Genomic DNA, 11231 nt, shown 5'->3' on the forward strand with positions numbered 1-11231 from the left:
TATCCCTGAGAGTAATTATACAACTAATCATAATTACATTCCAACAACTAATTTAATGCATATCTTTTTTATTGGAATATGAAAAAATTGCACTACGTTCTATGCCACTCATTGCATTGGAACATTCATCTTAATAAACCCTACCCTTTCATTTTTTTCTCCCTACAGAGCTATATATTCGTACAATACAAAGTACCAACATTGCATGACTTAACTCTTCCTCCTTCCAGTTTCCGTTTTCAATCAATACTTCAGCGGTATATTTTATATCTCCTTCCCCCAGTTTCGTTCTTCATCTCTTTAACTGAATACTGATATTTTTTTTGTCTTCTATGTTGTTTGTAAACAGAAGATGAGCCGAAAATCTAGCTCCCTTAAGGAGGTTAACGATTCAAAGGAAACATGGAGATTGGCCGTTCGAGTTGTTGATCTATGGAGTGTTATCAGCAGCAAGGGTAAGGAGCATCTGGAAATGGTTATAATGGACGCATTGGTAATGCTTCGTATTCTTTCAAATCGTTTTGTAGCTTAGTATATTTTTCAGTTATGATATTGTTGTTGTTTGTCATCGACAGGGTGATAGGATACAAGTTTTGATTCGTTCTGACCATACACCGAAATGGAAAGAACAAATACGTGAAAACATGTCTTGCATTATCAACAATGGAACTGTTTATGATAACAATTTCCAGTGGAGGCTTTGTGATCATGACAAGAAGTTTGTGTTTATTGGTGGTACGACTATGAAGGAAGTTGATATTCAGAACCTTCCTCCCAAAAGTTTATATTTCAAAGACTTTTCTGATATTCTTGCAGGTAACTGTGAACTGAACCGACTTGAAGGTATATATATATTAGGTCATTTATTTTCTTCCTACTGAAATTTATTATATTATTACAGAACTTGCTTTTAACTTCATTTTCACTCTGTTTTGTAGATATTATTGGTGTAGTTCAAGAAATCAACAATTTTCAATGTAACAATTCTGGAAAAAAGTCATTTGTTTCATTAAGTCTTAAAGACTTGAAGTAAATTATCTAATTTCAATTTTCTTCTATTTAAGTAGATGATTTTTATCATATTGATCTTTATATATTTGTTTCTACAGAGGTGTCATCGTTAACTGCACATTATGGGAGAGCTACGGAACAAAAATTTTGGATTTCTACCATGATGAAAAAAACAGTGGTGCTATTGTAATTGTACTAACTCATGCAATGATAAAGGAATCACAAGGTGTGTATCAACAAAATCCTATTATTAAACTGTGATATCTGTCTGTAGTTAATTTGATACTTTATTTTTTATCTATTTCAGTCTCAAATGGATGGAGTGGATCTAAATTGCTAATTAACGAAGACATTCCAGAGATATCTGAGTATTTATCAAAGTATATACAAATTGTTATCTTCTTACAGTATAATAAGCTCCTTTAAAAGTTATCATCCTTTACATTCATTTTGGTACAATGTTGCAGGTTACCTGCAAATGAGCAGACAGGAAAGCCTTCGCAGTCCTCAAAGGGTGTGTCTCTTTGGTCTGGTGCCTCTCAATTCACCCCAGTCGAAAGTTTCGTCCATAAGGCCAAATGTATATCTCTGAGTGACCTATGCAAGGTGAAACAGGTAAATGGTTATGGAAATTTTCTAAAAGTCAGCTCAATATTGTTTTATATAGATGATTTTATGTTAGACTGTTGCATATATTAATATTTAACTTATTGTATCTTAGGACATGTTATGTGTTACTGTTGGAACAACTCAAAAGTTTTTTGTTTCAAAACATGGTTGGTTTTATTATGGATGTACTAAATGTTCTTTAAAGGCATCTGATGTGAACAATCCATACAAATGTTCATGTGGACAGAATGTAGAACATGCCATACCAAGGTTGTATTTTTCAACTGTTCCTCAGTTTAATTCATTTGCCATTCTTCAATATTTTTAATGTTCTAATAGTTTTTATGCTATGGATTTTTCTAAAAGGTATCGAGTTGACATATATGTAATTGATAGTGAATCAAAATTTCGCTTTGTGTTTTGGGACACTGACTGCCGACATTATTGGAAAGTCTGTTGATAGAAAGCAATGCTTGAGGTCAAGTATAACTCATTATCTATTATAATATTTTTTGTATTAAGTTTTGTACTTACATTAAATTTAATGTGTAGGAAGGTGATGACGACCCTATGATATATCCCGATGAACTTGACATGCTTCTTGGTAAAAAATGGCGTTCAGGGCTAAAGTTCAGCCAACATTTGGCCAAGCATCTGTTTGGAAACTTTCTTATGATGAAGAATTTGTCAAGGAAATTGAGAAAGATTGTATTACTAATGAAGTAGGGCATTTTTTGTGTGAACATATACATAGGACTTTTATGAATATTTGTATCTTAATCTTTATCTCAATGTCTGATCTGCAGGGGGGTAGCATACCTATAACCCAAAACCCAGTCATTGATCGTGTTGATGATTCCATTGTATGTTAATGTTGCCTGAAAAATAAGAATTAAGTTACATCATTTTCTTAATACTTACTGTTATTTTTTTATACAAGGAGTCTGTAACACCCCATACATACATTGCCTAGGATATACGTATATGGCATTAAAATGGTACTCGAAAATCATAAACATAAGTAGCGGAATAGATAATGTATAAGTACAAGTAAAAAAGCCCAAACTGTCATGGCCAAAATACATGAGTTCCAACTGGTACAAATACATATCCATAGTACAAAAGATGGAGATACAAAAGATCATAAACTATGTGTTATACCCCAAAATTTGCCCGCATCTTTTTTCAAGAAAACTCCAATCTGAAAATTAAGAGTCTCATATAATCATGGATTTTTATTTCAACAAATATCCTGACATATGAAATACTTAGTTTTTAGAATTTTTCTTATACAGTAATTTGGCTTGCAGTTGAATTTATCCTTACGCAAACGCCAAATACTGTTTATTACTTCACACATGCTATTTATTTATTTACAGATAAATAGTACTGACACAATTGGTACAGAGTTAAATCTTTTTGCAGGCGCAGAATCAGGAAACTCAGACTGTACTGGTAACAAGTAAATATTAGTTATTTATTATGTCTGTGTTTTTTAACAAGTCATGTAAATAAACTTTCATTTTTCACATAAAACAAAAACAACAAAAAAAGAAAATTAACTTTGACTGTTGATTTTTCACTCTAACTGCTACATTAATGCCTGAACAGTCAGTTGACAGCCAAACTGCTGGCAGTACAATTCTCAGTGTTTTGTACCATCAATCAAATCAATCTTTTACAATTCAAAATTCCAAGATTTTTGTTCTAGAAGTCTTCTGAATATCACGCGATTAGCAGAGACTCAACACTGCACAAAAATCAGGTACGCTTAACTGTCTCCTACACAAACAGTCCCTGACTAGGGTTTTCTTGTTTTTACAGAAGAAACAAGTTTTTGAGACCTCAAATGGATTTCATGCACATCCATATATCTCAAAGTACCATCATACAAATTTTCAAACTTCAATTCACTCAGACGCACCGTCAGCAGCTCAAACCGTCAACAGACGACCCGTTTGACCAAAAAGTCAACAGATAGTCAAAAATGAAATTTTTTGTCAAAGTCCATATTTTGTCAAAGGATTCATCATTTGATCATTGGATGATCATAATTCATCAAGGAAAGATAAAAAATCAACAAAACCCTAAGATTCAAAATTAGGGTTTTTGCTTGAAAAGTCAACTCAACTTTGACTGGTCATAACTCTCTCATCCTTCATCCAAAAAATTCAAACCAAAGCTCATTTTGAAGGAAATTCAATTATCTTTCAAATGCAATTTATCCCATGGTCATTGCATTCACCATTTGAAAAATATGACCAAAGACATTACAGGTCATTTTCAAAGTCAACAAAAAGACACTTTTTTCAAAAGGACACACAAGGAGCATCAAAAATCATTTTGACATGAGACCAAAGGCATTGGTTATAGCACTCTTTGAGGTTTCCAAAAAGTGCAAGATCTCCTTCATATGACAAAAATTGAGGGATTTACACCTTGTTGAAGTTTGCTAAATTTTGGGAAAATGCATAAAACCAACATTGCTCAAAAATGCATTTTTTCCAAATGGGGCCAAGTTTTCATGGTTCAAACATGTTTGCCATGATATTATGGGCCTCCCACGACCAAGACAAGGCCCACTCCATTTTTTATTCATTTTTGCTTGATTTTATCTTATTTTAAGATTAAATGAAAAAAGAAAATGGAAGGATAATGGATAGCTTGAATTCCAAGCATGACTCATCAAGAGAATCATTCAAACTCTGTCCCAAGCCAAAGTACAGCAGAGGGAGAGAAGAAAATCAAGCCATAGTGGCTTAAATGCCAAGCTACACATGTGGAAAAAGTCAAAAATTCAACAAAGCACTTATTGCTTTCTAGCTTAGATTTTAAGCACTTCAATGCTTATATATAGGCTACAATACTTCAGTAATGAAGAGAGACGAAATCAGAACCATACTCTTGCTTGTATCACTCTTGAATCAAATTGAAATTTTCAAAGAAACTTGAAATTCGAATTTTTAGTTTAAGTCATTTTTAATCCAAACTAAACACTCAAATACAATCCCCAAGCATCACTGAATCTATTCAAATCAGTTTCAAGCTTTGAAACTCAAAGAATCGAGCACTATAGCACACAGTTTGCTCAAACTAAAACTTACAAAAATCTCATCATATATGCATGTTTAACAAGATGTAGACATATATTTGAGTTTAGTTTGATGTACTGATCGTTTCTGGAAGTTTAATTGAGATTTGGGTGCTTGTACACGAAATTGCCATTCTAGGGTTCTTGAGATCCGTTTTAGGATTATTTGATATAGGCAAAATTAGAAGAAACTAAGGGCATATTTGAACTCAGGGGAGAATTTGCAATCGAACCATGGTCTCACATCTCATTTATTTCACGTATTTCTTAACGTTTGATTTGCAGGACATGTAGCTACAGCAAAAAAAACCGTCGCTAAAACCTTTAGCAACAGTTGCAGGCCTAAGCCAACGGACGAAGGAAGAAGACGAACTCGTGGCAGCCTCTCATTGGCTGCCCTGCGCGCGTTTGTTTTTTTTAAAATATATGATTCAGTGCTTTGCAGGCTATGTGCGCACCATGCTCCCTCGTTTCAGTAACCACATGATCGTTCCAGTCACACAATCCAACGCACCAGACACGCTAGTCCATGATATAGACTCTTAAGCCAACCACACTTGATCATTATCTTTTTATTTTCTATTTTATTTTAATTTCTTGTTAAATTAATTAAAAATAGTTTTAAAAATCCAAAAAATACACAAAAAATATTTTTAAGTTTCTAAAATAATATTTTATTTTCTGAAATAAAAATATTTTATTTTTCTTCATAATTTCAATATTTTGCATAATTAATTAGTATATATTTATATATTTGCTTTTTAATTATTCTAACCAATCAAAAAATCATAAAAAAATTGTTCTTTATATTAAATATTGTTTATATATTATAGACTAATTTTGTACATATTTTGAATAATTTTCTCTTTAAGTTTTAATTATTTGTATAATTATTTGTATAATCATGTATTAATTAGCTTAATCAATTTCAAAAATTCCAAAAAAATTAGTTTTGCTTTAAAATTAATTGACAAATATTTTGTACATATTTTAAACTTAATTTCTAGGTTTAAATCTATTTTCATCTTTTTTCTTCATTTTAATTTAATTAATCATGCATTAATTATAATTAAAATCAATCATAAAAAATCCAAAAATATGCCTTTTATTTTTCTTGCAATTTTAAATTCCTAGATAAATGTATAGGATGTCAAATTCATGTAAATAGGCTAGTTTACATTTCCTGCACAATCGATGTAATAGCGTAGATTTACTTTCCGCACTTTACATTTCCGCATTTTAATTTCCAGCAAATATAAACTGCGTGTATGTCAAAGATAAAATTGAACCGTTAGATCACTAACTTCAAAGATAAAATATCTGAATCTAAACACAATCACACTTGCACCTCTTAAGGTAATCCCTTTTCATTCTTTTCAAAATCAAAGTCAAAATTCTACTGTTTCGAGTACAAAATCGAACCTTTTGTTTATATCCGGTGAAAGGATAGATTTTTAAAGGAAATAAGGATAAAGACCTTACAACTCAGGGTAGACCTCCTAGTTTGCTTGCTCAAATCAAAACAAACAAAATTCTCATACACTGTTGTTTTTTCAAAACTTTCCAAAAAGACGATACTCTGTATACATCCAAACACGGATCATTACAAAGTTAACGTTCTTTTCAAAACATCTTTCGAAAGATAAACAAACATTTTGTATACATCCGCACAAGGATCATTACAAATTCAATTTACAAAGGTATTTGAAACCACATATGAGCATTCTAAAGCAATTGAAAAGTAATCGAAAAACAAGTGAGCTAAGCAAACTTAAGAGCCCATGGATAACCATGGATACAAAGGGTGCTAACACCTTCCCTTTGTATAACCTACCCCCTTACCCAGAATTTCTTAAAGGTCTTTTTTCTGTTTCTTTTATAAACCTTTCCTTAATTGGATAAAATAAAAGGTCGGTGGCGACTCTGTGAATTTTCAAAAATGCAAAAGCATAAGCGATAAAAAAGAGTCAGTTCACGTATCTCTCCCGCTCAGAGGTATGGCCCGAAAAATGGAGGTCCACAGAACTGGCGACTCTGCTGGGGAGTCACTTTCAAAAAACAAAATGTTTTTCTAAAGGGGTTACCTTAAGAGAATAGATTACTTCGATGTTTTCAATTGTTTGACTTGATTGCTCTATTTTTCAAAGGTTTGTTTGGGTATTTTGCTTGTGTGAAAGATTCTAACCCGAATCTCGAGATACCTTAAGTATATGACAATAGACCAAGGAAACTGTGCGGCATGTACCGATACGGTTGATCTGGTAGTCATCGTTAGTGCGATACTTTGGTTTATACTGATGTCCCTTGAAAACGATCAAGGAGTATATTAGGCTTCCGAAATGTCATTAAACACTAATTTGTCATAGAACCTTTTTAGTTGAACTTGACTTATGGCCTATTAAGTGGCTAGCTTTGAAATTGATCGAAGTTAGTTATCCTCGAGGAATATTTTGATCGGCCGCTCGAGCGCCGTATTGAGATGTTACTTCCAAGGATCATAGAACCCGAATGCTATTCTAGGACAGGTTTTAACCAACTCAACTTCAGTGGGGAGGGTATCACCTATCAGCTCCATGCAAGCCTTTAAACCTAAGGCTATTGTTTGATTTGTTTTTGTGTGCCACATGTTTGCATCATAAGCATATCATTTTCTCACAAAACACTTCAAGGATCAAAGAGTTTACCTTTGTTTTTGCAGGTAATGGCTCCCGCCACCCGAGATTACATCCGAATCAACATCTCAACGGTACCATCTGAACTAAAAGACTTAGTGTCAGAATTCCCCAGGAATGTTCAATTCACCGAAAGGCATGGTGTAGCAACCTGCCTAAAATTATAACTCAGAGAGTCGCCACCTATTCTGAAGGGAGAATAGGAAACCCTACGCAGATATGAGATTCAAGGTAAGTTATTATAATCAGGTTGAGGGAAGGTGTTAGGCACCCTCAACCCTTTCCTAAAGGCTAATATTTCAAAGATCAGGGTTTCATGGCAGGGTTCATAAAGAAAGGTGGCAAACAGAATTGTACTGATATGATTAGAAATTTAAAGAGGGGGACTCGCCTTGTTGCCAAGTGCCTATGTACCTCCTTAGGGAGGATCAGAGTCTACGTAGTTCGGGCACAGGATTGTACGCCTTAGAATTTGATTTGAATGGTTTGAAGTTGATTTGAAATTGTCTTGAAATGCGAAGTTCGAAGGTATTTTGAATTACCTTATCGTAGTCATGAACATCGCAGTGTTGAAAAGATGAAAATTTGTAGTTACATGGTTTAGTGTGTTTTAGATGTTTGGGCGTACAACCCTGATTTTAATTTGTTACCATTAACCGCAATGATCAATAGATTCGATCACCATTGTTAACAGATTAGTAAAGGATTGCTGGCAATTCTAATCGATTGATTCGATTATCACTTTTAGCAAATTGATGTATTTTAATTATTAATTTATTAATTTATCGTTACCCCTCATAACCGATAGTTTCGATTACAAATAATAACGAATTGATAAGGGTAAATATGCTAATCATCATAACCAATAAGATGGTTAAAACCATTTAGCAAAATAATTGTATTTTAATTTATAGGATTTGACTAATTAAATTAATCGATTATTAACCATCGCGACCAATAGATTTAGTCGGAACGAATAATAAATTAAATCCTAATATCTTTGATACTTTGGGCAAATGGGATGGAGCAAACCCTAATATCTTAATGTATTTATAAGGGTTTTTTATTATAATTAAAATTAATTAAATAAATTAAATCAAGTAATCGAAATAAATCGAGCAAATAATTCTAACTAACTAATCCTAATTATATTAACAATCCTATTTGAATAGATTAAACAAATTAAACATAATTTATTAATATTAATCTAAATAATCTAAATAATATAATAAAGGAAAACCTGGCTTCGATCTTGTGTTATGCACCTGAGAGTGTCCATGGTGTGCTACTATGTTCAGGTGCGTGGGATCTAACATGGGAGAGATCTGAGGGTTGTGATACGAAGGTGTATGGTAGATCCCCTGCAGGATCATACATGGCATCCGGAAACAAATTAAGCCAAAAATGCATACGGGAGCCAGGATCGAACCTGCGCCTTGCAACTCACCAAACACGTTTCTTGCCAATCCAACCAGCTGATTAACTTGTTTAATGTACGCGCTGGGAAATATATATAAAAAAACAATTGGCCAGATTTTAAAAACAACATAATTTTTCCGCCCAGCTACATCTTCCTCGCAGAACCAGCGTTTTCGCCCACGACTTTCTCAGGCTTTGGCCACGGTTTCTCGATATTCCTATAAGCCTGCAAGAGTCAAAACTGAAAACACCAACTATAAATTCATCCCAAGGGCATAGATGGACCAGAAATCACCCCCTGGATTCGATGGCGTCACCCGTTTTGGCCAATTTCGCTTGCAAGTCAAAGCCCCAAAACGAAGCTCCAGTGACCTAAAAATGGTGGACTTATGATTTGGCACAGAAACTCCAATTAAATGATTCTAAAACATCACAAGCATGATTATGAACACGAATATATGATTAAATCACCCTTGTAATGCGCAAATTCATGGAATTGAAAAATTCTAATATAGACCAAACCGTGGTGAATCAGCAGCGATTCCGGGAGCTTTAAACTTCGTTTGCGGTCGTGATATGATGAGTGACACTCCAGCAACGTGTTTAAATGTCCACAATACCTTGAAACAATCTCCAATTTCCCAAACGACTTTGGATTTTTCTTCTTTTTTTTGGCTTCGGTTCTAGATCCCTTTGCTGCAGATTTTCGGCCAAAAACCTCCTCTCCCCTGGCCTGCAGTTGTTCTGTCCTTATATGTGATTCAATTAGGTCAAGAAAACTTGATCCAAATCCTTTGAAGAATCAAAATTTTCCTTTCATGGATTCCCCTTGCCATTTTCACGTTTCTTCTTAAAATTGACTTTTTTTTAATTTTATTATTTATTTTTTATTTTATAACTGTAATTAGTAAAAGTAGTTAGTAATAATATTTAAATGGTAACTAATACTAATAGATAATAATGAAATTAATAATAATAATTCTAATATATACAATTACTAAAAAATAATAAACCTTAAAAAAATGAAAATTAATAATGCTAAATACTTAATAGTTAGTCATGATAAATCAAAACAAATGTTATTAAAACCCAAAAAAAATACCCAAAAATGATAAAACCTTTGTAATAATTGGGCCCCAAATGCTCGGGTCCCAAAATACCTGTTATCCACACCCCTATTCCAATTTGATAAATTATTAGACCAGAAATGATCGGGCAAATTTTGGGGTATGACAGCTGCCCCTGTTCAATCTTCTTAAACCTGAAGAGTCAGATAGGCACGTCTGCCTATCGTGATCTCAAAGGTAGAAGATGATTGAACATTGAAAATGCCCTGAAATTTGCTTTTGCCGGGAAGAAGTTCTGTGGGAGATGGGCTTACAGATGCCACCCAAGGTGAATACCATTCTTTCTCTCTCTTCTCTTTTTCTTTTTTTTTACTGTGAAGCAGACGCTCTTTTTTTGAAGGAGCTACATATTTAGATCGTAGCGTGGCCTAAAAAGGCAACCTTGACTTTATGCAATGTTTATGATGCATGCGATGCATAATGCGGTGAGCTTCTCAAAATAAATGAGAGCCATGTATGTATATGCGTAATGTATGAATGAAGTATGTTAGTTGAATGATGCATGATTATTAACTATGCTAGTTAGTATGTTAGCAACTCGGAAAAGAGAGATAACACCTTTGATTATTATTGATGATGTTTCGGAGAAGATCACTGCCGAGGGACTAACGTGATAAACCCAATTGAGAAACTTTTGTAAACCCCTTTGTAAACTCCTTTGTTGTAAAATTCTTTGTAAAACTCCGTTTGCCTGGAAAAGCTCCTAGAAAGGATGGAATACGTCTTAAAGGAGATTGCCTGGAAAGGCTCCTGCACCATTAGGATCATTTGCGAGGGTTATTGCAAACTCACATGCACCAATAGGATCATTTGCGAGGGTTATCGCAAACTCACCTGCACCATTAGGATCATTTGCGAGGGTTATCGCAAACTCACCTGCACCTATAGGATCACTTGCGAGGGTTATCGCAAACTCACCTGCACCATTAGGATTATTTGCCAGGGTTATCGCAAACTCACCTGCACCACTAGGATCATTTGCGAGGGTTATCGCAAACTCACCTACACCTTTAGGATTATTTGCGAGGGTTATCGCAAACTCACCTGCACCATTAGGATTATTTGCGAGAGTTATCGCAAAGTCACCTGCACCATTAGGATCATTTGCGAAGGTTATCGCAAACTAACCTGCACCATTAGGATCATTTGCGAGGGTTATCGCAAACTCACCTGCACCAATAGGATTATTTGCGAGGGTTATTGCAAACTCACCTGCACCATTAGGATCATTTGCGAGGGTTATCGCAAACTTACCTGCACCATTAGGATCATTTGCGAGGGTTATCGCAAACTCACCTACAC

At 34.2% G+C, this 11231-nt stretch overlaps 1 protein-coding gene across 1 annotated transcript; it reads left to right on the forward strand.

The window, feature by feature from the left end:
• The first annotated feature begins 352 nt into the window (after positions 1-352).
• LOC131604714 (uncharacterized) lies at positions 353-2492 on the forward strand. The gene is made up of 10 exons (XM_058877137.1): positions 353-493; positions 576-816; positions 939-1029; positions 1110-1237; positions 1319-1391; positions 1479-1626; positions 1733-1890; positions 1987-2071; positions 2173-2328; positions 2427-2492. Exons 1-10 carry the CDS (start codon positions 353-355, stop codon positions 2490-2492), a joined length of 1287 nt encoding a protein of 428 aa, XP_058733120.1.
• Positions 2493-11231: the final 8739 nt, after the last annotated feature.

Source organism: Vicia villosa, linkage group LG5 (genome assembly GCF_029867415.1).
Source record: "Vicia villosa cultivar HV-30 ecotype Madison, WI linkage group LG5, Vvil1.0, whole genome shotgun sequence".
In the NCBI taxonomy this organism is placed as follows: domain Eukaryota; kingdom Viridiplantae; phylum Streptophyta; class Magnoliopsida; order Fabales; family Fabaceae; genus Vicia; species Vicia villosa.

What these genes read in the sequence shown, in the direction of transcription:
- LOC131604714 (XM_058877137.1), top strand. Translation starts at nt 353, where the DNA reads ATGAGCCGAAAATCTAGCTCCCTTAAGGAGGTTAACGATTCAAAGGAA. An exon ending in CTTTTCTGATATTCTTGCAG is followed by an intron (nt 817 to 938) that starts GTAACTGTGAAC and finishes TCTGTTTTGTAG; the next exon opens with ATATTATTGGTGTAGTTCAA. An exon ending in TTAAGTCTTAAAGACTTGAA is followed by an intron (nt 1,030 to 1,109) that starts GTAAATTATCTA and finishes TTGTTTCTACAG; the next exon opens with AGGTGTCATCGTTAACTGCA.